This window comes from Scyliorhinus canicula, chromosome 14 (assembly GCF_902713615.1).
Source record: "Scyliorhinus canicula chromosome 14, sScyCan1.1, whole genome shotgun sequence".
Classification (NCBI taxonomy): domain Eukaryota; kingdom Metazoa; phylum Chordata; class Chondrichthyes; order Carcharhiniformes; family Scyliorhinidae; genus Scyliorhinus; species Scyliorhinus canicula.
The window spans coordinates 20,900,368-20,926,424 of record NC_052159.1 but is presented as its reverse complement, the minus strand read 5'-3'; the positions used below and the strand labels follow the sequence as shown (position 1 = coordinate 20,926,424).

Here is a 26,057-nt window from a genome sequence, read left to right as displayed (position 1 = left end):
CCGTCTCCGGGCTACCAGGGAGACAAAGACCAAGACGTCGGCCTCTTTCGCCCCCCGAACTCCCGGATCTTCCGACACTCCAAAGATTGCTACCTCCAGACTCGGCACCACCCGTATTTTTAGCACCGTTGACATTGCCTGAGCAAAATCCTGCCAAAACCCTCTCAGCTTCGGGCATGCCCAAAACATGTGGACATGATTTGCTGGGCTTCCCACGCACCTCACACACCTATCCTCAACCCCGAAGAACTTACTCATCCTAGTTGCTGTCATGTGTGCCCAGTGGACTATCTTAAATCGTGTCAGGCTAAGCCTGGCACATGATGAGGTATGAACCCTACTTAGGGCATCCGCCTCTATCTCTCCCTCCACTTGCCCTTAAGCTCCTCCACTGGAGTTTCCTTCGCCTCCGAAAGCTCCTAATAAATATCCGATACCTTCCCCTTTCCCACCCAAGTACTGGAAATTACTCTATCCTGTATCCCCCGTGGCGGCAGCAGCGGAAAGGCCGGCACCTGTTTTCTCAGGAAGTCTCGCACCTGCAAATACCTAAAATCATTCCCTGCTGGCAATTTAAATTTATCCTCCAAAGCTTTCAAGCTGGGAAAGCTCCCGTCTATAAATAGATCCCCCATCCTTCCAATTCCTGCCCTCTGCCAACTCCGGAACCCGCCATCTAGCCTACCTGGTACAAACCTGTGGTTATTATAAATTGGGGTCCAAATCGATGCTCCCTCCACTCTCTTATATCTCCTCCACTGCCCCCAGATCCTTAGAGCCGCCACTACCACCGGGACTTCTGGAGTATCGGACCGGCGAGAACGGCAGAGGTGCCGTTACCAATGCTCGCAGATTGGCGTCTTTACATGACGCCGCCTCCATCTGCTCCCATGCCAACCTCTCCCCCACTACCCACTTCCTAATCATGGCTACATTAGCCGCTCAGTAGTAATCGCAGAAGTTTGGCAGCGCCAACCCACCCTCCCCCCGACTGCGCTCCAGCAACACTTCCTTCACTCGCGGGATTTAAGGGAAACAGTTCTAAATGCTTTGAATTAGTGGTCAGGCATACTACTGGTACCAACGTAAACGCAGTACCTCATCCGGCAGGCTCACAATAGTTATTACTCTGCGATTTAATTTTACTGATGAGTTATATGTTATTGTCCTCCGATTAGTCCCCTATCCATTTCAAGTTGTTCTGTAAACAGGTACCACCATACCTTTCGCTGAACGATAGGGTAGTATGAAGCTCATGGCTGACCACTGTGGAGATCTGCCCCAGATCTGTAGTAGGCAGCCAGAAATTATTGGGGGGGGGGGGGGGGGATTTAATGCACCCCAGCTGGTGGGTTTGAAGACAGAGGCACATTAAATTCAATTGTTTGAAAAAAAATTAATTTAGAGTACCCAATTCATTTTTTCCCCAATTAAGGGGCAATTTAGCGTGGCCAATCCACCTACCCTGCACATCTTTGGGTTGTGGAGGCGAAACCCACGCACTCGCAGAGAGAATGTGCAAACTCCATACAGACAGTGACCCAGAGCCGGAATCGAACCTGGGACTTCAGCAGCGTGAGGCAGTTGTGCTAACCACTGTGCTGCCCTAAATTCAATTGTTGCCCGCTGCCTACCCATCTGTACCCCCCACGCCAATGATACCAGTGGTGGGGATGCAGTTAGGTGGCCAACCCAATAGTGGGCTAATTGAAACCCTCCCACTCCCATTGAAGGGCTTTATCCCAACGCCACCAGATAAGCCCACCAAGGCCTCTCAAATCACAGCCCTCGCTGAGTTGCTGACCTCCCTCAACACAACAACTCTTACAAAGTTCCAATCCATCACAGCTCGCCTCCTCATCGCCAGAGTGCAATCGCGGTAGTGACCACAAAACATGATTACTCAAATGCTCTCCTGTCTGCTCTCCCATATTTTAAAAAAAAATAAAAGATAGATTTAGCGGACCCAATTATTTTTTTCCAACTAAGGGGCAATTTAGTGTGGCCAATACACCAAACCTGCACATCTTTTGGGTTGTGGAGAGAATCCACACAGACAGTGACCCAGGGCCGGGATCAAACCTGGGTCCTCAGCACCGTAGGCAGCAGTGCTAACCACAGCACCACGTGCCGCCCCCGCCTTCCCATTTTTCATTCTTCCTAACCTTGAGCTCATCCAAATCTCTCTTTTTAAAAAAAAACTTTAAAAAAAATTTTTTTTAAAAAGAGTGCCCAATTCATTTTTTCCAATTCAGGGTCGATTTTAGCGTGGCACAATCCACCTGCCCTGCACATCTTTGGGTTGTGGGGGCGAAACCCACGCAAACAGGGGGGAAGAATGTGCAAACTCCACATGAGCAGTGACCCAGAGCCGGGATCGAACCTGGGACCTCGGTGCCATGAGGCAGCAGTGCTAACTACTGTGCCACCGTGCTGCCCCAAAACTTTGCAGTCCAAATCCTAATGTAGACCAAGAAATGCAACCTTTTGAGGCCTCTGTGCTTCCAAAATTCTGCTCCAATTTTGTATTGCTCAATGAGGTCGCCCCTCATTCTTCGGAACAGTAGGCAATGTTGAGCCAGTCTCCTCTCTTTTTCTTTTTTTAAAAATAATTTTAATTCATATTTTGACAAAATATCAATAACAGAAAAATTAACAAAAAAAAACAACTAAGAAAAACAAGAAAGAACAACCCCCCCCCCCCCCCCCCCCCCCGTTAAATACAAAAAGAAGAGATTAACAGGGTGTGGGGGACGCACCAGGAGGAGCACAGAGATCTGGAGGAGGTCACGCAGGTAGGGAAGGGTGAGACCATGAAGGGATTTGAACAGGAGGATGGAGAATTTTCAAATCAAGGCAATGATTGAGCTGGGGGCCAACGTAGCTGAGGTGAGCAGAAGCAGTTATAGACAAAATTAAACTCAGAGACTCCACTGGTTGCTCCCCAACCTCAGACTGGTTAGTGGCAGTTTACTTTGTGCACCATCTCAACAATGTTTATGTTGAGTAGGTTGATGACAATATTTAACGAGGAACTAGCTTGCTGACCAAAATAAATACTTTCCACGAACATGAAGGAACAAGGGCAGCACGGTGGCCTAGTGGTTAGCACAACCGCCTCACGGCGCTGAGGTCCCAGGTTCGATCCCGGCTCTGGGTCACTGTCCGTGTGGAGTTTGCACGTTCTCCCAGTGTCTGCGTGGGTTTCGCCCCCACAACCCAAAAATGTGCAGAGTAGGTGGATTGGCCACGCTAAATTGCCCCTTAATTGGAAAAAATAATTGGCTAATCTAAATTTATTAAAAAAAACACAAAGGAACAGAATCCGATGGTTTCAAGAGAGGCCACTATTTTCCATAAGCACAGAAAATAAAATCACTCAGTTACTCATCCCACTGGCTAGCAGTAACCAGTGAATATTAGCTTTACTTGAATCTACAAAGCCATTCAGAAACAACACCCTGCTTGTAAAGTTTCAGCATGTTGGATAGTCGACTGAATCATATTCAAGTCATTGTTCCAAGAACGAATGATGCTTCTTTTGAAAGCAATCCCAAAAAGTTCCCACATGACCCTTCAATTCAATGAGGATAAACATCTGCGAAGCAGCTGTGCCAATGGGAACTTGGAACAGAAGCAAGTTGAAAATTTAACTTCCTTTAAATTTGCGATTACCCTTGCAGCTCTCAGCACTTCTTTTCAAATTGCTTTTAGATGATGATCTATGGTTTGGGCGACATGGCAGCACAGTGGTTAGCACGGTTGCTTCACAGCTTCAGGGTCCCAGGTTCGATTCCCGGCTCGGGTCACTGTCTGTGCGGAGTTTGCACGTTCTCCCAGTGTGTGTGTGGGTTTCCTCCAGGTGCTATGGTTTCCTCCCACAGTCCAAAGATGTGCAGGTTAGGTGGATTGGCCATGTTAAATTGCCCTTACTGTCCAATAAGGTTAGGTGGGGTTTCTGGGTTACGGGGATGGAGGTGTGAGCTTAAGTAGGGTGCTCTTTCCAAGGGCCGGTGCAGACCCGGGTCACATGGCCTCCTTCTGCACTGTACATTCTATGATTCAATGGTTCCGCCCTTCTGATATATCAGCCCAGATCTTGCAGCCTCTGGATAGCTGGAGATTTGGATGTACCCATCAAGATGCACAAAGGAACCCTTCGGGGATCTCAACACCACCACTCTGGGAATTGCCTAGAAGTTTGAAGGCAATTCCATTGCTCCCCAACTTCAGACAATTTTGACTTAGTTCCTGGAATGGTTACCCAGGGAATGTTAGACAGAAAAATCCTAATTTAATAATTCCTAGATAACTGAACTGACCCCCCCCCCCCCCCCCCCCATCATTCTACACTGACCCACCCAACTTTCGCCTTGACCCGCCCCACCCCCTGATCCTTTGAATACCCCCACCACCCAACAGCCCTGACCCCAATCCCCTCAAACCCGATTTGACTCACCCCCAACACCCGACTACCCATGCCTTTCTGACCTTTGACCCTCTGACTCGCCCCACCACCCAACTACTCACCACATCCCACCAACCTCCCCAGGCCTGACTAGGCCCCTCACGCAACCACCACCCAAACCTCTCACCCAAATCCCCCGTGATCCAATTTCACCACTCGATCTATCTACCACCCACCCAGATGTCACCCTACTCCCTTATCCACGGACCTGACACGCGTTTACCTTTTTGAATATTTTTACACATTTACCGAAGTGGGCTTTTTAGCACAATAAGGACTCGTGTTTAAACTCAAGAAAACCTGTTGGATTGAGTTCTTCGTAATCAGCACATAAACGTAAACCCTGTTATGATCAATCAAGGAGTGAGAAGGAAAGAGCGATTCCTGACACCTCTCCTCACCAGGCATAAATTCAGCTTCTCAAAAGTCCCCCAGAGAAACAGCAAACGTTTTTGCCTCACATTGTTGGACAGTCATAATCTCGGACAGTCATAATCTTATCATTTGTTACATCTAGATTTGACTACCCTAAACCACAGTTTCAACCAAACTTTCGGTCATCTGATCTAGTATTTCCTTAAGCAGGACATGTCATATTTTGTCAATGATGCTCCTGTGAAGCAACTGGTTTTTTTTGGGGGGGGCGGGGGAGAAAGTGCGAGAAGTGGAGGTGTGAAATTGCATTACAGGGTGCTACGTAAAGTGTTGTTCACTAATCTTTGTGATAATAGTAATCTTTATTGTCACATGTGGTCTTACATTAACACTGCGATGAGGTTACCGTGAAAAGACCCTAATCACCACATGCCGGCACCTGTTCGGGTACACGGAGGGAAAATTCAGAATGTCCAAATGACCCAACAGCACATCTTTCGGGACTTGTGGGAGGAAACCGGAGCACCCGGAGGAAACACACGCAGACACGAGGAGAACTTGCAGACTCCGCACAGACAGTGACCCAAGCCGGGAATCGAACCTGGGACCCTGGTGCTGTGAATTCCCCGTCAGGGAATTGAACCCCGGTCTCCCGCGTGACAGGCGGGGATACTAACCACTATACTAACGAGGATCTGCAGTGCTCGGATTACAAACTATTCTACCACCTACGTTAAGTTATTATTGCTTTTCACCTTATGGGGTTACTTTGGCAGGTTTTGTAACATGCCAAAACATAAACCAGAACGTAGAATCATTTCAAAATAGGGTCAGGGAGGGCCCAGGAGAATCATGTAACATCTTCACTAATCCCCAAATATTTGCCAAAAACAAGACATAAATTGGACTTGAACTCTGGTGTTTCTGGAAAGAGCAAACAGTTTAATGTTCGCAATGGTTGCCTCCTTCTTCATGCCGGCCAACACAAGCAGAGCTGGTATTTTAATAGGAAATAGCTGGTGCTCAAGTCACACCACGTGCAAATGTCCTTTACTGCAAGGTCTGATTCCTATTTAATCCAGCAGAGGGGCGGCTTTTCTTCACCACCCCAGAAGGATAGAATCTCCGACACACCCGAAAACCGAGAAATGGACTCTTTTCAAAAAGCAATCAAATTAAAATCCAGGTGAAGCAATTAGAGGGGAAACAAAATTGGCTGGAACGGTCAATATGTTGCCTTACTGGATTACAGCCAACGTTTAAAATTTTAATTAAAGTGTATTAGCGTTACAACATGTGAGATAGCAGGAACTGACTACGAAGAGCAACGCTCCCTCTAAGGTGCGTAGGTGTGCGGCTTTGCTCAGAACACCAGAACATACTGCGCAGTACAATCAACGGGAGGCACGCAATCAACATTCCTTTTAAGATGCAGTCTCGATGGGCCAATTGGCCTCCTTCTGCTCTGCAGGTATTGGATTCTGGATAATCAGCTCTGATCCTACTGAATTATGGAGCACACTCAGTTGGACACATAGCCTATTCCAAAAACAGAAGCACAACAATCATGATCCCCCACTGCAGTACCGAGGGAGCGCTGCAGTACCGAGGTGGATGTAAAACAGGGGTGGGCAAACTACGGCCCGTGGGCCGCATGCGGCCCGCCAAAGGTCTTTATGCGGCCCACCAAGATCAAGTCATTTAAAAAAAAAAAATTTTTTTTTTTAAATTAAGGTTAATGGGGGGGGGGGGGGGGTTGTTGGGTTACTGGTATAGGGTGGATACGTTGACTTGAGTAGGGTGATCATTGCTCGGCACAACATGTGTTTCATGTGAAGTTTCTACTTTAAAATATTAATTAATAAAAATTAATTGCTTTTTTTTCTTTAAACTGAGTTACTTTGTTTTTCAAATAAATGTGTTTCATGTAAAGTTTCTACTTTAAAATATTAATTAATAAAAATTAATTGCTTTTTTTTTCTTTAAAAACCTTTTATTTTGGCTATTTTAAATATTAATTATTTTACTTAATATACTATGCGGCCCTTTAAAATTGTGAATTTCTGAATGTGGCCCTTGCACAGAAAAGTTTGCCCACCCCTGATGTAAAAGATCCCATGACACTGGAGGAGTTGTGACCCAATATCCATCCCTCAATCAACAGCACCAAAAATAAAAAATCTAATTTTGGTCTTAACCATATTGCTGTTTGAGTTGCAGAGCACATTTCTATAGAATCCCTGCAGTGCAGAAGGCGGCCATTCGGCCCATCGAGTCTGCATCGACCCTCTGAAAGAGCCCGCTCCCCTGCCCTATCCCTGCAACCCCACCGAATCTTGGAACACTAAGGGGCAATTCCGCGTGGCCAATCCACCTTAACGGCGCATTTTTGAACTGTGACAGGAAACAACCGCACCCGAAGGAAACCCACACAAACACAAACAGAAAGTGCAAACTTCACAAAGTCACCAGAGATCGGAATTGAACCCAGGTCCCAAGTGCTGTAAGGCAGCAGTGCTAACCACTGTCCCACTGTGCCACAATTTAAACCCTCATTCGTGCCCTTGTCACCTCCAGTCTTAACAATCCTTTTTAAAAAATAAATTTAAATGTACCCAATTCAATTTTGTTCCAATTAAGGGGCAATTTTAGTGTGGCCAATCCACCTATCCTCACAACTTTGGGTTGTGGGGGTGAAACCCACATAGACACAGGGAGAATGGGCAAACTCCACACGAACAGTGACTGGGGGCCGGGATCGAACCTGGGTCCTTGGCGCAGTGAGGCAGCAGTGCTAACCACTGTGCCACCATGCCTCCCTCAGTCTCAACGAGTCCAACACACTTCTGGCTGGCCTCTGAAACCTATTTTTAAAAAATTTATAGTACTCAATTATTTTTTTTTCAATTAAGGGGCAATTTAGCATGGCCAATCCACCTAATCTGCACATATTTTGGGCTGTGGGGGTGAAACCCACGCAGACACGGGGAGAATGAGTAAACGCCACAAGGACAGTGACCCAGGGCCGGGATCGAACCTGGGTCCTGAGCGCTGTCGTCCCAGAGCTAACCACTGCGCCACCATGCTGCCCTTGGCCTCTGTAAACTGAACTACACTGACTCCCGCTTAAACAACACCGCAATTTGCAATCTCATCCTTGCTTTCAAATTTCTCCATAGCCTCCTCATCTCCATAACGTCCTGCAGCATTACAAGTCTCCGAGGTATCTGCATATCTCTTGCAAATCCTCGATTTTAATTGCCCATTTTTAAGTTTTATTTCATGGACAATAAAAGGTTAAACATTACCAATCTGTGGGTAATTAATGGCCTAACCACAATAATCACGGGCGACTTCAACCTGCATGAAGATGGGGTGAATCAGGTTGGCAAAGGTAGTCTGGCAGATGGGTTCATAGAGTGAATTTCAGGTTGTCAAAACTTAAATCACCTAAAACTAAAAATGCTACTGTAGAAAAGGCCATGACCCCCAAACTCACTTCAACAGGAGAACTAATTTTAAAAATATGGATTAACAATTCATTTGGAGCCCACTCGGCATGTATAATATTATCTGCAGCACATCTTCAAAAGGCAATTTATTGGAAAGGCAGAAGTAGCTCTGGCGATTCGGACTGTTATATTATAAGGATAACTAAGATGTGATGACAGACCGTCTGACGGGAGGAAAGGCAACCCGGGGGTCTGAGAGGGAAAACCGCGATGCAGCTTTTTAAAATGCTCAAAACCTTGGATAAGAGCATAATCAGACCATTCCATCTCAACTAGAAATATGGTGCCAATAAATCTGTCGGGAAATCAAATGGTCAATTGGAGTTTTACAATACTGCAGGCCTCGGACAAGTTACAATTAAGGCAACTAATAGTAGGCGGGTCAGCTCTTTTAAGAGATAGGCAAATATTTGTTTTAAAATGCCCATAAACCTTTAATAAGGTCGTCAGAAAACCTACAGAATACAATGGTACCAACAACAAAGCACGTTATCTATGGAATGCATAGGGTCACTATTATGTAACACGCCTGGGATGGGCTTCTTTTTTAAAATGAATTACCTGTGGAGGTCAGAGAGCAATTTGAATGTTCTCTGATGAAAGCTTTTTCCTTCAATTTATTCACCATGAGGATTGAGCCAGTTAGGGGAAGAGTTTGCGTGTTCTGGTGCACAGTCTAAGCATCAAGTCAGAACTCATTAGATCAAACAAACTTATTTTTAAGAAAAAAAGAGAGAGAAGTAAACAAAGATAGAGTTAGCCCTGCTGCCTCACACGGCCTCGAGGTCCCAGGTTCGATCCCGGCTCTGGGTCACTGTCCGTGTGGAGTTTGCACATTCTCCCCCGCGTTTGTGTGGGTTTCGCCCCCACAACCCAAAGATGTGCAGGGTAGGTGGATTGGCCGCGCTAAATTGCCCTTTAATTGGAAAAAGTGAATTGGGTACTCTGAACTTATTTAAAAAAATGAAGATATTAAAATTAGCTGAAGATTTAGTAATCATTTGATTTTTTTTTTGATGTTTTAACAAATTGCATACGAGAGTAAAAATGAAAGTTGCCATAGTTCCCGAGGACCATAGGCTGCTCTCCCTTTTTTGAGAGAGAGCTGATTTGCGATGATTTAACTAGAGGGTCATCACACCTCAGCCAAGGGGAAAGGTTGAGAAGGCGGGACCTTTATGGATCGAGTATATCTTTTTAATTCCAATTAAGGGGCAAGATAGCATGGTCAATTCACCTACCCTGCACGTCTTTGGGTGAGACCCACACAGACACGGAGAGAATGTGCAAACTCCATCCGGACAATGATCAGGATCGAACCCGGGTCCTCGGCACTGTGAGGTAGCAGTCGTGACCTTCATGGATAACGTCAGCCGATAGTGGATGGCACACTGGGACAACACAATGGTGCTCTGATACGTCAAATCAAAGTGTTGTGTGATGTGACTGTGGAATATATACCCACAGATCGAGTTACTGACTTCCTTATTGATACTAAACTTCTGGAGGAGCCCAGATTATTTCTTTTCCCGATCACAATCCCCGGTGATTGTGAAGTAACATTGATGGACAATGCTCTTTATTTGACCGGGGGAGACAATGGTGTCATGGTAATGTCACTGGATTAGTAATCTGGAGGCCCAGGCTAAATGTCCTGGGGACATGGTCTCAAATCCCACCATGGCAGCTGGTGTGATTTGAATTCAATTGATAACATTTGGAATTAAAAGCTGGTCTCCGTGACATTGTTGTCCATTGTCATAAAACCCCATCTGGCTCACTCATTTCCATTAGGGGAAGAAATCTGCCATCCTTACCTGGCCTGGCCTACACAGACTCCAGACCCACAGCAATGTGGTTGTCTGTTACCTGCCTCTGAAACGGGCAGGTTAGCTACTAGGGCAATAAGGGATTGGCAACAAATGCTGGCCTTGCCGGTGATGTCCACATCGCATGACAGAGTAAATAAATGCTGAAAGCTAACCTACATCGGGCCTCCTCAACTGAGCAACGCTTATTGTGCAAACAAATGGAAGAGGAAGGAACTTGAATATCCTGGTGAAATTCAAGACACGGCAGTGCAGAGGACGACAAATATTGATAGAGCCCTGATGCCAAAGCAGCATTCAAAATATCTGCCATCTTAATTCAATACATCAGCTTCAGCTTACACGATACGCGAGAAAAACAGATACAGATCTGAAGCACAGGAAATTACTCATACATCTGCACTGCTGGTGATACATAATCCATTTTTGCAAAAAAATAATAGCTTCACGTTTAATCTACTGCAGCATCCAAACCACTGTGGTGCCCCGTGCCCCAATCAGACACGAAAGGACATTTTCAGGGAAAACAGCAATGACAATCTAGTATTTATCTGGCACCTTTGATATAATAAAACGCCCCCAAGGCACTCCAAAGAAACATAATACAATAAAATTTGACACCGAGTAGTCACAAAGGAAGATGGTCAAAAACTTGGCCGAAGCGGTGGGCTTCCAGGAGCAACCTAAAAGAGGAAAGAAAAAGACGCAGAGAGATGTAGGGAGGGAATGCTAGAATTTAAGATTGTGCAGGGTCGACAGTGGTGAGTGGTTAATGTTTGGAATGTTCATAGGCCAGATCCTGAGGAGTGCAGAGGTCCAGGAGGCCGTGGGGCTGAAAGAGAGGTTAAAGAGATGTTGCGAGGTGAGAGCCGGGCAATATAACGAAGGTGGGGAGGGGGAAAGAGAGCGGAGGAGGAGGAGATAATGATAATGCGGTATCTCAGAATGAAATATCAATTCAAACCAGGGACAGAGACCGAGTCGGCTCCTCTAGATCTGGCCTATTGAACATCCCCAATTTTAATCACTCACCTTGGTTTGGGAAGCCTTGAGCCGAAGCTCGAGAATTCCCTCCCTAGGCCCCGAGGCTTTTCTTTCACTCTTTTAAAAAAAAAACATCAGTCCAGGAATGTGGGCTTTGCAGGCGAGGCCAGCATTCATTGCTCATTCCTAATTGCCCCCCCCCCCCCCCCCCCCGAGAAGGTGGTGGTGAGCTGCCTCCTTGAACTGCTGCGGTCCATATGGTGTAGGCACACCCATAGTGCTGCTAGGGAGAGAGTTCCAGGATTTTGGCCCAGCGACCGTGGCTTCCCAATACTTAATTGGGGGAAAATTTCCACTCATCAGAATTACACATTTAAACGTTTGAGATACGATACAGCAGATTAGATCAATTGTTTGTAAATATTTATGCATAACTACGATATGGATATTATTTGGGTTGGTTTAAATTTAGATATTTGTAGTGCTGCCTGTATTCTATTGGTTGGGGACAACTGGTTACCCCGAGTTTCTTGAGGAATACGAGCTCTTTCAATGAGGCAGGAGGATGGGACAATCATTAGCAGTGCAGCTGTCTAAATAGAGCTGGCGAGTGTGATATCGGCTGGAGAGGGAACCAGTAGTGAACTACTGCTCCTGTGTCCATATTGTTGTAAATAAAGTTACTTTCTGTCTGGTTCTACAAACCCGTGCTGGAGGGCAGCACAGTGGTTAGCATTGCTGCCTCACGGCGCTGAGGACCTGGGTTCGGATCCTGGCTCTGGGTCACTGTCCGTGTGGAGTTTGCACGTTCTCCCCGTGTCTGGGTGGGTCTCACTCCCACAACCCAAAGATGTGCAGAGTAGGCGGATTGGCCACGATAAATTGCCCCAATTGGAAAAAAATTAATTGGATACTCTAAATTTATATTTAAAAAAAAGAAAAAACCCGTACTGGATTCTTTGTGACCCTCACAAAAATATCCATAGGATACGAAGGTGGATGCATGAAATGTACCAATGTTCCACTTGTACAGAGTCTACAATACAAACCGAATGACTGAGAGGCGGGGGAAACAGGACGCAGAAAGCAAGAGAATAATTACCAAGAGGTAGCGAATGCAAGGCAGTGAGGAAAAGAGGAAGTAACACCACATAGCAACGAGCAACCACAAGGAAGCATATTACAGACAGAGCATGGGACCAAATTAGAAGAGACTTTAGGCCATGTGTAGGATGGCTAAAGCCATTAGAGGTGCATGCTCAATTGACAATGGCTATATTTCAGGGATAAATTCAGTGGTATGGTGCTGCTAATAGGGAACAGTGCTGAGGAAGACCCTCTCTTTAAGGATGAATGCTTGCTGGGCTGGCAGACGGGATGATCGCTCCTTCCTGACTCAATCCCAGGTGAGGTACCTCGGTTTCCGATTCAAATTCTTGAAACCGAGAAGGAATTAAACATCTGTGCAGCCAATACGCCACGAGCTTGAAAAAGAAAGGGTAAAAATCAGCTAACCTGATTTTCAGGACAAACATCAACCACTCACTGGAAACCAAGCGTGCAGAACCAGCAAGCGGTTGAAAGAATAAAGTGTGGAGGTGGGTGCTTATCCGGTCACGAATTCATATATTCCTTTAAAAAAAAAGAATTTGCAAATGAAGTGTGCAAGGGGAGTTAGGGTTTGGTTTTACCTTGTGTGGGTGAGGATTTTTTTTGCTTTCTTTTTATTCCTAAATGGTTTGCAGATTTGTACACCGGTGAGAAATAACAAAGTGGTTCAAACTGCTCGTCCCAGAGATATTTAGTGTTTGTTACATTTTAGCTGACTCTGCGGTTCAGCTTCTGCTACAGGTGGAGGATGTGGGTTGGAAGGAGGCGGTTGCAGGGGGGTTGCAGGAGGGGTTTGCAGGAGGTGTGAATCATGTTCATTGAGTTTCTTGCCCCGTTATGAAACAAGCTATTCAAAGATGCAGAAAGTGGGACAATGACACTAACACTTGCCGAGCCAGAATGATTCAGCAAGCACGAGTGGTGTGCTTGACTAAAGACCTATAAAGATCAAATGGAGGCGGGATAGCAAGAAGATGGCTGCTGAGCGACGCAGGCTGAAGTCCAGCTTCTGATCCAGCCAGTGGCTATTTTGCAGGGAATCGGGAAGAGTGTTGGCTTCTTTCAAAATGCCAAGGTCAGGGCGTTGCAGGATTTTCAGTCGAGCAGGTGGGCAAACACAAGAGGGCCATGAAAGTGGGAAGCAAAACCAGGGAATTTCTTGAAAGTTAATTTAGAGGGTTTTTAGGGGCTTACGAGGTGGCATTAAGCAAGTTAATGTTGAGAAAATTCAGTAAGGGAGAGGTCTGGGGCAAGAGATGGCTCCATAGAAGAGGCAAACTTTGGTCAGGCATTTATTTTGATGGGTCCTCTCAAAGGGTTCATAATCTGCATTTTTAATTGACAGCAATCAAGGGCAAAGTTTTTCTATTTTTCTGTTAGAGTATCGCAGTGGGCGGGAAAAGCGATGTTGAAGCCACCGGCTCCAATGGCAGCTTCTCCGCATTATTGCTAGCAACTTGAAAAGTTAGGTGGAAATAGCTGTCATGAGGTGACATACTTTTAAGGTGATTGGAGGGTGATTGGAGGAAGGTATAGGGGAGATGTCAGAGGTCAGTTCTTTACACAGAGAGTGGTGGGTGCATGGAATGCACTGCCAGCAGAGGTGGTGGAGTCAGAGTCATTAGGGACATTTAAGCGACTCTTAGACAGGTACTTGGGCAGCAGTAAATTGAAAGGGTGTAGGTTAGGTGAGACAGTGAGAGAGACACCCAGCGAGAGAGAGAGGGGGAGAGAGAGACACCCAGCGAGAGGGAGAGACAGTCAGAGCAAGGGGGAGAGAAAGAGAGAGCGAGGGGGAGAGAGGGAGAGCAAGCGAGGGGGGAGAGGGAGAGCGAGCAAGGCGGGGAGAGAGGGAGAGTGAGCGGGGGGGGGGGGGAAGAGAGAGAGGGAGAGCGAGCGAGGGGGGGGGGAGGAGAGAGAGGGAGAGTGAGTGAGGGGGGGGGGGGGACAGACACAGCGACAGAGAGTGAAAAGAGAAGAAAACTAAATCAGCAAAAGAAATCCTGCCCAGTAGGTTTAGCAGCATCAACTTCCTTAACTGCAGATTGAGAAGGTTCAGAGCTTTTGATGATTTTGACCGGTTAGAAAACATTGAGATTGAATTGTTTTTTCTCACAGTTACCTCCAAGTTAATGCAATCTCAAAACAATATCTCATTTTGTACTGAAGCTTCAGGGTTTTGTTACATACGGAATGAGATGTTGCCACCCATTTTAGGTTTCTTATAGAACAGAACAGAAGAAAAAGGATATCCGGCCTCAAATTCATTCCACCCAAAGGTGACGAAATGTCCACCTCCGGAGGGAAAGTTCACCCTAAATACTCCCAAAACAGAATCGAGTAACACCTCACAATACTGACCCCATCTACAAGATTCAGCCCCAAACAACCGGCGCCCACAGATAACGTCCCATTGCCCCACGCTTCCCCCAACAAACACAAACAATACAAAAGCAGCTATTCTTCTCCTCGTACATTACCTCAGCTCTGCTTTGTTGTACGCATGCCACTAGGAGCTTTGGAGACCAGAGCGATCAGTAATTAGGTCGGCAGTTTCAGATTTTCAAGCAGCCTCCATACAGACAACAAATAACAAATCATTATTCAAAGCTACCTTTCAAGCCCATCAATCTCGCAGTAAGAATTAGGTCAACATTATCCTAAATCGTGAGGCACAAAACACTCCAACTGAAACGGAGAGAAGGCTGTGGTATTCTGACAAAGAGGCCATTTTATTGCTAATGAAAAGGATACTTGTGATCAAAGCTGTACCACAGCCTGAACAGCCATGCACTTTCCTGCTTCGTTCTGCTGGTCCTTTCAGGGTGTGCAATGTCCTAGAGGAAGGGAACAACAATACATTTTCACTAAGGTTAAATACCGACACATTAAAGTGAGATCTGCACTGTTAAATTGACAACGTGCGGGATTTTCCCCCCGCGACCTCTTTCCCGGCAGCAGAGGTAACTCGCCATTGGCCGACGGCAAGGCCGGAAGATCCCACTGCGGCATCTTGCATGGCTCGCCTTTTCCATCATCGGGGAACCCGGCGGGGCGGGGGAGGGGGCTGGTCGTCACTTTTGGCAGGACAGGAAAGGTCAGAAAATCCTGCCAGACGTGGATAGAAAAACAATCCTTTGGGATTTCACAAGAGCTGCCTTTTGAAATAATTTGACGGCCAGCCAAAGTGTATCATACCGTGGATGCCCTGTGGTGTTCTTTGTGTTGCTTATTTCAGGATAGTTGGCGTGGTGTTCACAGAGACAACAGAATAGCTTAAACTTAAACAAAGCTATACATTTATTAACATTACTAACTTGGATTCGACAGGTACTCCTAAAGAATGCACAGTTGATTAATAACATTTAAACTGCACTCATCTACAGTTAATCTCACTACTGATATCAACTATGATCTGCTCTCACTTAGAACATAGAACAGTACAACACAGAACAGGCCCTTCGGCCCTCGATGTTGTGCCGAGCAATGATCACCCTACTCAAACCCACGTATCCACCCTATACCCGTAACCCAACAATCCCCCCCTTAACCTTACTTTATAGGACACTATGGGCAATTTAGCATGGCCAATCCACCTAACCCGCACATCTTTGGACTGTGGGAGGAAACCGGAGCACCCGGAGGAAACCCACGCACACACGGGGAGGACGTGCAGACTCCGCACAGACAGTGACCCAGCCGGGAATCGAACCTGGAACCCTGGAGCTGTGAAGCATTTATGCTAACCACCATGCTACTGTGCTGCCCCTATCTACTTACACTATCTGTACTACTGACTCTCTCCAGCTAACTACTGCATACACACTCTCACAATGCTTAGCATCACTGCCTTATATAGTTGTAACTGTAGCTCCCTCCAGTGCCTACTCTAGACACTTCATTCACCCTTGCAGATCTTACAGTTCTGACAATACCACATGCTCCTCCCACTGAGGAGGTTTGAAGGAATGGTTTTGGAATGAAGCAGGGACATTACAAGCTGTTCCAGACGGGGTAACAGGAATGGGTGCAAGAGGGAAGAAATAAAGAATGAACACCGTCAAGGGGATCAAGTGGCATCAGTGGGGCAACAATTGGCGGGGTCACCGTGAGCAATAATGGAGCAAACATTCCAGTTTAGGAAAGATGCAAAGGCATCAGAGGGGTGCATTCACAAGAATAGTTCTAGGATGAGTGGTTCCAGCTACATTTTTTTTTCCCGTTCATGGGACCTGGGAGTCGGAGGCTGTGCCAGCATTTATTGCCCATCCCTAACTGCCCTTGAGGGGGCAGTTGAGAGTCAACCACATTGCTGTGGGTCTGGAGTCACATGTGGGCCAGACCAGGTAAGGACGGCAGATTTCCTTCCCTAAAGAACATTAGTGAACCAGATTTTTATTTTTGACAATGGTTTCATGGCCTTCATTAGACTTTTAATTCCAGATTTTTATTAAATTCAAATTTCACCATCTGCCATGGCGGGATTCGAACCTGGGTCTCCAAAGCATTACTCTGGGTCTCTGGTTCACTAATCCAGTGACAAGATCACTACGCCACTGCCTCCCACATGCATAGATATATTGGAGAAACTGGGGCAGTTCCCCAGACGAGACGATGAACAGAAAATTTGATAGAGGTGGTCAAATCATGAGGGGTCTGGACAGGGAGAAACTGTTCCAATTGGTGGGAGAATCGAGAACACCAATGTAACGTGACTGACAAAAGCAAAACTGGATAATTGACGGAAGAGAAAATATTTCCTGGAGTACGAAGAAAAAATGGGAGTGGAACTACGTGGTAGCTCTTGTAGAGCGACAGCACAGACACAGTAGGCCAAATGTCCGCCTTTTGCACGAAATACAAACATTTTCTGATTCTATAAGGTATTAGGAAGATAATCAGGAGCATGTAGATAGCTGAAGAAATGGCTGTCAGTGGTGGGGCAAAGTAAGGGTGGGGAGGGGGAAGGGGCACAAGAAACCCGGGTCTAAGCAGAACACTTGGGAGAAATGTAGGGCTTGTGGGGTATCGAGCTAATGAGGGAAGAGGTCGTGCAGTGAATTAATGTTTCTGACTGGACAAATGTTGGTGAACTGGAATCCTATGTCGGTCAGCAAGGCCAAGCTGACTGGGGTCTGGTGGAGACCAGGATGTGGCCCAGCAGAGCTTTGCCAGAGTTGGGATTTTACACGGCAAGAATGGGTGGGCAGCAAGGGTATGGAAAATGTGACGGGGCAGTAAAACAATGGCTTCAAGTGTTTCAAATATTTAGCCACAGGAAACTGAAGTTGATGCAAAGACCGGATGTTACACAAGAGATTAGACTGTGCAGAGGCAAGAACGTTTTTAAGTGTGGAAGTAAATCCCCCTTGAACGCGAGGAACTGCCCAAGAAGAATAAAGCAGGTGACTGTGGTGTTTGGAGAAGGGCAGCTGAGTTTTGTTAGTGTAAATGTGGAGGCTGACTCCATGGGCGGGGTTTTCCGCCGTCCCCGTGGTGTGTGTTTTGTGGTGGTAGAGGCGGCCCACCATTGGCTGGTGGCAGGATCCTCCAGTCCCACCGTCGTCACCATTGGGAAGTGCGTATACGCGGCGCGTGTTGGGAACTGCTCACGTGCGGCGCGTGTTGCTGGGGACGTCGGCACTCGGGAAATGTGCGGATTTTGGAATTTTTTGGTTTTGGAATTTCTGATAAGGGATGCTCAGCCTGTATGAACAATTCACTAAACAGCAATTAACTAGCTCAGAATTCGTACTCCATTTGCCCACACACGTCTTCAAAACCGCAACTATAAGAATGGATTGACTTCACATTACTGCCACTCATTTAGTTCCATCGCAGGGGAATATCTGGAATATTTACAGCGCTGCTGGAAGTCAGAGGTAGAATTTTAAACTTGCTTCGTCATCTATTATTAAAATCAATTTCCTTTGAACTTGTATTTGAAGGAAAGGAAGAAAGACTTCCCTATCCTGACGTCCAAATAAATTATGGAAGTGCCCCAGTTGCGCAGGAAATGTGTCAAAGTCTGTTTTCCAACACAATTGGTGGCACTTCTCAGACAACCCGAAGTAGACCCAAGTGAGATTTAATTTGGGTTGTATTTAACTTATGGTTTAGCCACTTCCTGCCCCCTTCAGTTCTGCCATCCTGGTAAATGATTAGAAATGGCAACATGAATCCAGGCATCAAGCGGTTTGATCGCCCAAATAAAGCAGTAGTATTCAGGGCTTTATTAATAGTCATAGAGTACAAGAGCAAGGAGGATGCGCTGAACTTATACAAGATACTAATGAGTTCTCAGCTGAAGTATTGTGCACAGTTCAGTGCGTTACACTATAGGAATGATGTGAACGCATTGAACAAAGTGCCAAAGAGGTTTACAAGAATGGTTCCAGGGATTCTGTTATAAAACCCCACAAGTAAACATGTTGAGGGGGGGGGGGGGGGGGGGGGGGGGGGGGGGGGGGGGGGGGGGCGCAGTTACTACTACGAAGATGCTTACCTGTAAATATGTATGTTAATTTTTGCGTGTTTGTTTTTTTTTTCTTTCTCCTAACAATTTGTAATTTGTTCAATATAAAATATGAAAACTGAATAAAAACATTTATAAAAAAAAATAAAACCCCACAACGACCACGGGAGAAAACTATTTTTAATGCTCCCCTGTAGGACTCGTGGAAGTAAGAGTTCCCATGAAGGGGGTTGAAACCAACCACCCGGGGCTGGTTATGAGTAGAATAAAAGGAGGCCCAACTCAGGGTGAGACTTCGCCTCCCAGCGAGGTCCATACTGGGAGTGAGATGCTATGTTAAGCATGAACTCGTAAATTTGTAAATAAATTCATCTTGGTTAATGACAGCTTCCTTATGGGTTATTAAAGATTCAAATCCAACTCAAGCTGAATTATTCATTATGTTGCCAGGCTGCTCTGGATTCCTTTGTTTAATATTTCTTAGAAAAGGGTGGAATTGCAGTGGGAAAGGGTGGAATTGCAGTGGGAAAGGGTGGAATTCCAGTGGAAAAGGGTGGAATTCCAGTGGAAAAGGGTGGAATTCCAGTGGAAAAGGGTGGAATTGCAGTGGAAAAGGGTGGAATTCCAGTGGAAAAGGGTGGAATTCCAGTGGAAAAGGGTGGAATTCCAGTGGCGGCTGTGAAGTGAGCGGTGGCGCATTGGGTAGCTCTCGCTCAAGGTGGCATTTTTCAGTCCTTTCTCTGTCTGAGGGGCGATTTTTGGATGGAAAGAGACGTAGAAGAGCCAGAAGGTATAACTCTGGTGTAACTGGTGGATGGTTCCACAAACTAGCATTGGGTCAAGAAGAAAGGAGCTGTTGGAGCAGGATGTTGATTATTGGGGGGGGGGGAAAGAGAGAGAGAGATTGGTAGTATAAATGAAAATGAAATAAAAATCGCTTATTGTCACGAGTAGGCTTCAAATGAAGTTACTGTGAAAAGCCCCTAGTCGCCATATTCCGGCGCCTGTTCGGGGAGGCTGGTACGGGAATTGAGGTACTGGGGCGGGTTGGGTCCGGTTGCTGTACAGGGCACCAGTCACAGGTGTGCGGACAAACCGGGTGAGCTCGGGATATTTTGAGCTGCAATGAAGGATGTGGTAGGAGTGCCCGCTCTCCCCGTTGCTTTTTGCCTTGGCTGTAGAGCCATTGGTAATGGCGCTTAGAGCTTGGAGGGATTGACGGATCTGGCTGAGGGACTCGGAGGCCCCCGAAAGCGGGGCGTGGGCGAGTGACCTGGCAGAATTCCCGAGGCTGGAGAAGGTCAAGTTCGTCTTGAGGGGGTCGGTTGATGGATTCACCCGGAGGTGGAAACCATTCATTGACCTCTTTGCGGAGGATTGAGGTGTCAGCAAAAGGGGCGGGCGAGGAGGAGAATGAGTGTTGATTATTTATAATGTTGTATGATTTTACTTCTCCTTTGGTTTGTTTTTTATGAAAATGCCTGAATAAAATATTTTAAAATATATATGTGTATCTTAGAAAAGTATTCAGATAAAACGAAAATGTCCCCACACACGGTGTTCAATTCCGTACAGGGGGAATATTCGTGCCTTACCACACCCAATAAAAGGGATATCAAAGCAGTTTGCAATAAAAATCTGTTCCATTAGGGTCTAGTTCTTTCTAACTCACAGCCATAATAAGGTTACATCTCGCCCATCAAAGTGTTCCCTTTCTAACTGTGCTGCCAATTGGTGAATACAATTGAGAACCAGGCAGAATATAGAAGATTCAGAGGGGAAGTGAAAAATCAAAGAGAGAGGGTGAAAAGAGACTGGCAGCCAACATAAAAGGGAATCCCAAAGTCTGCTACAGGCAAACGAACAGCAAAATGGTGATATAGTGACCGATTAGGGACCAAAAGAGGATTTATGCATGGAGGCAAAGGGAATACACGAGGTATTAAATGAATACTTTGCACCTGTCTTTACAAAGCAAGAAGCAAGAGGACGTAATCAGACACTAGGAGTATTTAAAATTGATAAGGAGGAGGTATTAGATAGGCTGTCTATACTTAAGTTAATAAAACAGCGGGACCGGATGAGATATATCTAACGATACTGATGGAGCTGAAAGTGGAAATTGCGGAGACACGGACCATAATTTTTCAGTCTTCCTTAGACTCAGAATTGTCCAAGGGGACTGGAGAATTGAAAAAGGATGTAAAGATAAGCCTCGCAACTATAGGCCAGTCGGTTTAACTTTGGTGGCGGGGAAAAACGTCCAGATACAATGATTTGAGACAAAATGAAATCGCTTATTGGCACGAGTAGGCTTCAAATGAAGTTACTGCGAAAAGCCCAAAGTCGCCACATTCCGGCGCCTGTTCGGGGAGGCTGGTACGGGAATTGAACCATGTTGCTGGCCTGCCTGGGTCTGCTTTCAAAGCCAGCGACTTAGCCCTGTGCTAAACAAAGAGGCAATAGAGAGGGTTGATGCGGGCAATGCCGTTGATGTGGTGCACATGGGATTCCAAAAGGCATTTGATACAGTGTCACACAACAGACTTATGGAATAAAAGGTAGAGTAGCAACATGAATATGAAATTGGCTGAGTGACAGGAAACAGAGAGTAGTGGTTAATGGATGTTTTCCGGACTGGAAGAAGGTTTATAGTGGAGTTCCCCAGGAGTCAGTGATGGGACCCTTGCTTGTCTTGATATATATTAATGACCCCCGACCTTGGTATCCAGGGTGCCCCGACCTTGGTATCCAGGGCGCAATTTTAAAGTTTGCGAATGAAATGAAACTTTGAAGCATTGTGAACGGGGAGGAGGATGGTGCAGAACTTCAAAAGGACATGGGCAAGTTGGTGGAATGGTGGACAAGTGGCAGGTCAAGTTTGACACGTTGAATTGAATCATTTTGGTAGGAAGAACGTGGGAGAGACAATATAAAATAAAGGATACAATTCTAAAGGGGATGTGCAGAGGGACTGGGGTGTTTAAATCATTGAATGAAGGTGGCAGGACAGGTTGAGAGAGTGGTTAATAAAGCATACAGTATCCTGGACTACAAGAGCAAGGAGGTTATGTTAAACTTGCATAAGGCACGAGTACAGCCTCAGCTGGAGTATTGTATCCAGTTGTTGTGGGCGAGGAGGGGGGGGGGGGCACACATTTGGAAGGATGTGAAGGGATTGGAGAGAGTGCAGGAAAGATTCACGAGAATGGTTCTAGGGATGAGTACATGAAGATAGATTGAAGAGGTTTGCACTGCTTTCCTTCGAGGACAGATCTCCTGAGGAGGAGGAGATCTGATGGAGGTATTCAAATCACGTGAGGTCTGGACAGAGGAGGTTGGGAGAAACTGTGGAAAGGATCGAGAAAGACAGGGCAGAGATTTAAAATAATTGTCGAAAGAAGGAAAAGCGACAATGAGAAAAGGATTTTCATGCAGCGAGTCTGGGACGCCCTGCCCGCGAGTGTGGCGGAGGCGGGTTCACACAACGCATTCACAAGCAAATCAGGCTGTTATCTGAAAAGGAAGCACGTGCAGGGTTACGGGGAGAAGGAGTGGCATGAGGTGAATTGCTCATTCGGAGAGACAGTGCAGGCCACGATGGGATGAATGGCCTTCTCCTGCTGTAACAAATCTGTGAATTGCTGGGAATTGAAAGAAAGTTAACAATCCACGACTAACAAGGGAGTCAATAGGTTATTAGGGTTTGGCAGAATGTGGAGTCGAGGCAACAAAGACATCAGCCATGACATGGTGGAGCAGGCTCAAGGGGCCGAAAGGCCCATTCTTGCTCCTAATTTGTATATTTGAATGTTAAAATGGAACACCAGTAAAACATCAAAGAAATAACCGTAAATACAAAGCAACATTTCAACTCATGGTAATCTACTCTGCTTCCATCACAGAAGACGACGTGATCTCGCTAATGCATTTTTGAAAAAAAAAAGAAATTCCGTGCAAGTATATTATGAGGTTAAGAGAGATAAGACTCCTAAAATGGAAGCCCAATAGGAAGGTACCGTTATCGCTCCTGGATTACTTACGCCTTGCATCACTTGGAAAGTGTCCGTGTTGGGAGCTGGATCCTGATCCGGATCAACGCCGACTCTGAAATGAGAGGGGGAACGGGGGACAAAATAAGTAAGGAGGCAAACGGTAAATAGAATCGAGGGCGGGTTTGCAATATCTCCAACTCTCTGATCGCTGGACAGGGACTGAAACATCCAGTCTCCACTTTTAAAACGTGTCTGACGGGTGACAGGTTTCAACAAGGCAGGCCACAAAATGTCTCTTTTGGAGGTGAGACAGTTCGATGGGTAAAGTGTGAAGGGGACTAACGACATGGCCGCTCACATCTGGGTGCCACGCCTGGAAACTTGAAACCCCAATGTCAAACAAATAGCAGAGAAGCAAAATAATGTTGGACCGGGGTGGGCTGCAGGGAAAGTTTCTGTCGCCCACAGTAAGCAGCGGCATCTTTTTAGAAAGTGGTTCTCAATTTTGAACATTCTGCGGGTTGCTGACACAGTCCCCCAGATATCAGTTAAGATTAAGGAGATGTTAATTTAGCTTCTCTATGAACTGACCAATACTTATCTTTTGAAGCCCCCCCCCCCCCCCCCCCCCCCCCCCCCCCCCCGCGCAGATCATTTAGTTTGTGTATGGATGTCACACTGCATGGTCGGAGGTCAGACTGGAGTTCACTGCCAAGCACAGGGTTAACACTATCCAAGTAGGGATAGTGGCAAGGTGGTTTCTTTTCATCAGGCTCAGACACGCAAAGCAAGGCACAAACAGAAGCACATGCAGCTCCCTTCCGAACATCTCCCAATTTCCCGCCGTCTGCAATTAGGCAGCCCCTTGGATCTCTGGTGGTCCTTTGGACAAATGTGATGCATTATAACTACTCCTTAATTTCTCTGTAACCTGGAATAGCTTTCAGGGAGGAATAAGATAAAAGGTTGGGATTTTACAGTCGTGACACCGTTACGGGAAAATTTGGCCACAGTCGATTGGGCGGTACTTTCCCGTCCTGCCCGATGCTGGGGTCATCCGGTGCTGCCAAAAAATCAATTGACTTTGGGCTGGACCGCTGAATATCCATTGGTTGGTTCAACCACGAGAGGGCTGGAAAATCCCAGTCAATTGACCTTTGACCGCTTTCCAAATTTTCCCACGCTGCCCGGGTTAATGCCTGCCACTGGCGGGTCCGGAAAGTCCTGTCTAAAGAGTTATCAAGGCCAAGACCACATTTCCAGTACAAGGAAACCTCACTTCAGTGCAAGAGGACCCCAACTTACCAGTGAGTTTGCGAAGAGGGAAATGGTGCGTTTTAAAAGATCATGCAATCCGCAGGAATCAATACGGCAGCATTCCCCACGCTAATCAGGTTTGCACCACTCTCGCTTCCAGAGTCACAAAGTTCATGGTCTCATCCCAAACACTTGAACACAAAATCTCGGCAAACTCTCTGTTGCTGTACTGAGGTAGTGCTGCACTATCAGAGGCACCCTCTTTCAGATAAGAGCACGATAGGAGCAGGAGGTAACCGTATGTCCTCTCCAGCCTGCGCCGCCTCTACATTATGATCATAGTTGATACTCCGCCTCAATTCTGCCGCAAGTAATTAGGAAAGATAGCGGAATGTTGTGGTTTCTTGTACGGGGAATTTATTACTGTTACATTCCTTGTCTTTTCCTCCATGATAGCCAGATATGTAGTGTTGACAAAGAATATAAAAATAAGTTTAAATTAAAACAAATTTATTTTACACTACTAAACTTGATTAGGGTCTCAAACTTTACTAAGTAAAAGATAATAAACTAATAATACTGAATCTGTAGTACAGTAATCAATATTCTCTCTATTACACTACACAATAACTTGACCTCGTGCTATGATTCTACAATGAAATCTCCCTCAGTTTTCTGTCTCCTCAGCTTCTCATCTTCTCCCAGAATTCCTAGAGATGCTGCTTTATATACAATAGCTTAGTAACGCCATCTAGTGTTGAGTTACACAGTTTCTGTTGTTACCCCTTTACTACACTTGTACTATACATATCATTACAATTACAGAAGTAGGGAGGTTATGCTTCCGTTGTACAGGGCACTGTTGACACCACATCTGGAATACTGTGTACAGTATAGGTCTCCTTATTTAAGGAAAGATGCAAATGTTCTAGAAGCAGTCCACAGAAGGTTTACTGGGCTAATTCTCGGAATGGGCAGGCTGTCTTACGAGGAAAGCTTGGACAGGTTAGGTTTGTATCCACTGGAGGTGAGAAGAGGCAACTTGATGGAAACCTTTAAGACCCTGACGAGCTTTGACAGAGTGGATGTGGAGAGGATGTTTCCTCTTGTGGTTAAATCTTGAACAGGGGGGGGGGGGGGTCACTGTTTAAAAATAAGGAGTCACTCTAGACAGAGATGAGGAGAATCTATTTCTCTCAGAGGGTCGAGAAACTTTGGAACTCTTCCTTAAAAGGCGATGGGAGAAGAGTTTTCAAATATTTTTAAGGCAGAGCTAGAGAGGCTCTTGATTAATACGGGGGCAAAAGGTTATGAGGGTTAGGCAGGAATGCGGGTTGAAGTTACCGCCAGGCCTGCCATGATCTAACTGATTGACGGTGCAGGCTCGATGGGCCGAGTGGCCTACTTCTGCTCCCAATTCATACGATTATGTGTAACAACACTTTCCTGTGCACTCCCCATGGGCGGGATTCTCCGAAATGGGGGCAGAGTGTCCACGCTGTCACAAATGCTGTCGCGTTTTACGATGGCGTGAACAGGCCGCTCCCACGTCGAATTTTGGCCCCTACAGGGGAGATTCCACTAATCACCGGCACTGCCGGCCTTTTGTGCCTCGGGGCACTTCACCCCTCAGATGACACACTTTGGTTGGCTCCTCGCAGATCGGGGGGCCATTTTGGCCAGCAACCCCAAACTCTGCATCCCCCCCCCCCTTTCAGGCTCCCTCCCCCTGCCAGGAACCCCCCCTCCCCTTTAATGGGCAAGGCTGACCCAGGCCCCAGGTACCTTGGCACTGCCAGCTGGGCAATGCCACCCGGGAAGGGGAGAGTCCCAGGGTATTACTACCCTGCCCTGTCCCCGACCACCCGGGGGAGTCGCTAGAAGCCTGCGGGACCCCGTCCCTGAGGTGCCGTCACACCTGGTCCACATTTGTGGAATCCAGTGCTAAACGGCGCCCTGTCATGGTCCAGATTTTTACTGAATTCAAATTTCACCATCTGCCCTGGCAGGATTTGAACCCGGGTCCCCAGAGCATTATCCTGGGATTATAGT

General features: G+C 46.4%; 1 protein-coding gene and 1 non-coding gene across 3 annotated transcripts in view; both read right to left on the bottom strand.

Annotated features, from left to right (window-relative positions):
* slc9a7 (solute carrier family 9 member 7) overlaps positions 1-26,057 on the bottom strand; it is a 158,985-nt gene that overhangs the window by 7,860 nt on the left and 125,068 nt on the right. For both annotated transcript variants that reach the window (XM_038817802.1, XM_038817803.1), the window contains 2 exons: positions 22,797-22,860; positions 15,033-15,115 (listed from right to left, as the gene is read on the bottom strand). In XM_038817802.1, coding sequence (XP_038673730.1) covers positions 15,033-15,115; positions 22,797-22,860 — 147 coding nt within the window. The remainder of the gene's footprint in view (positions 1-15,032; positions 15,116-22,796; positions 22,861-26,057) is intronic.
* Positions 5,466-5,537, bottom strand: trnad-guc. The gene has a single exon. It is a non-coding gene; the product is annotated as a tRNA-Asp (tRNA).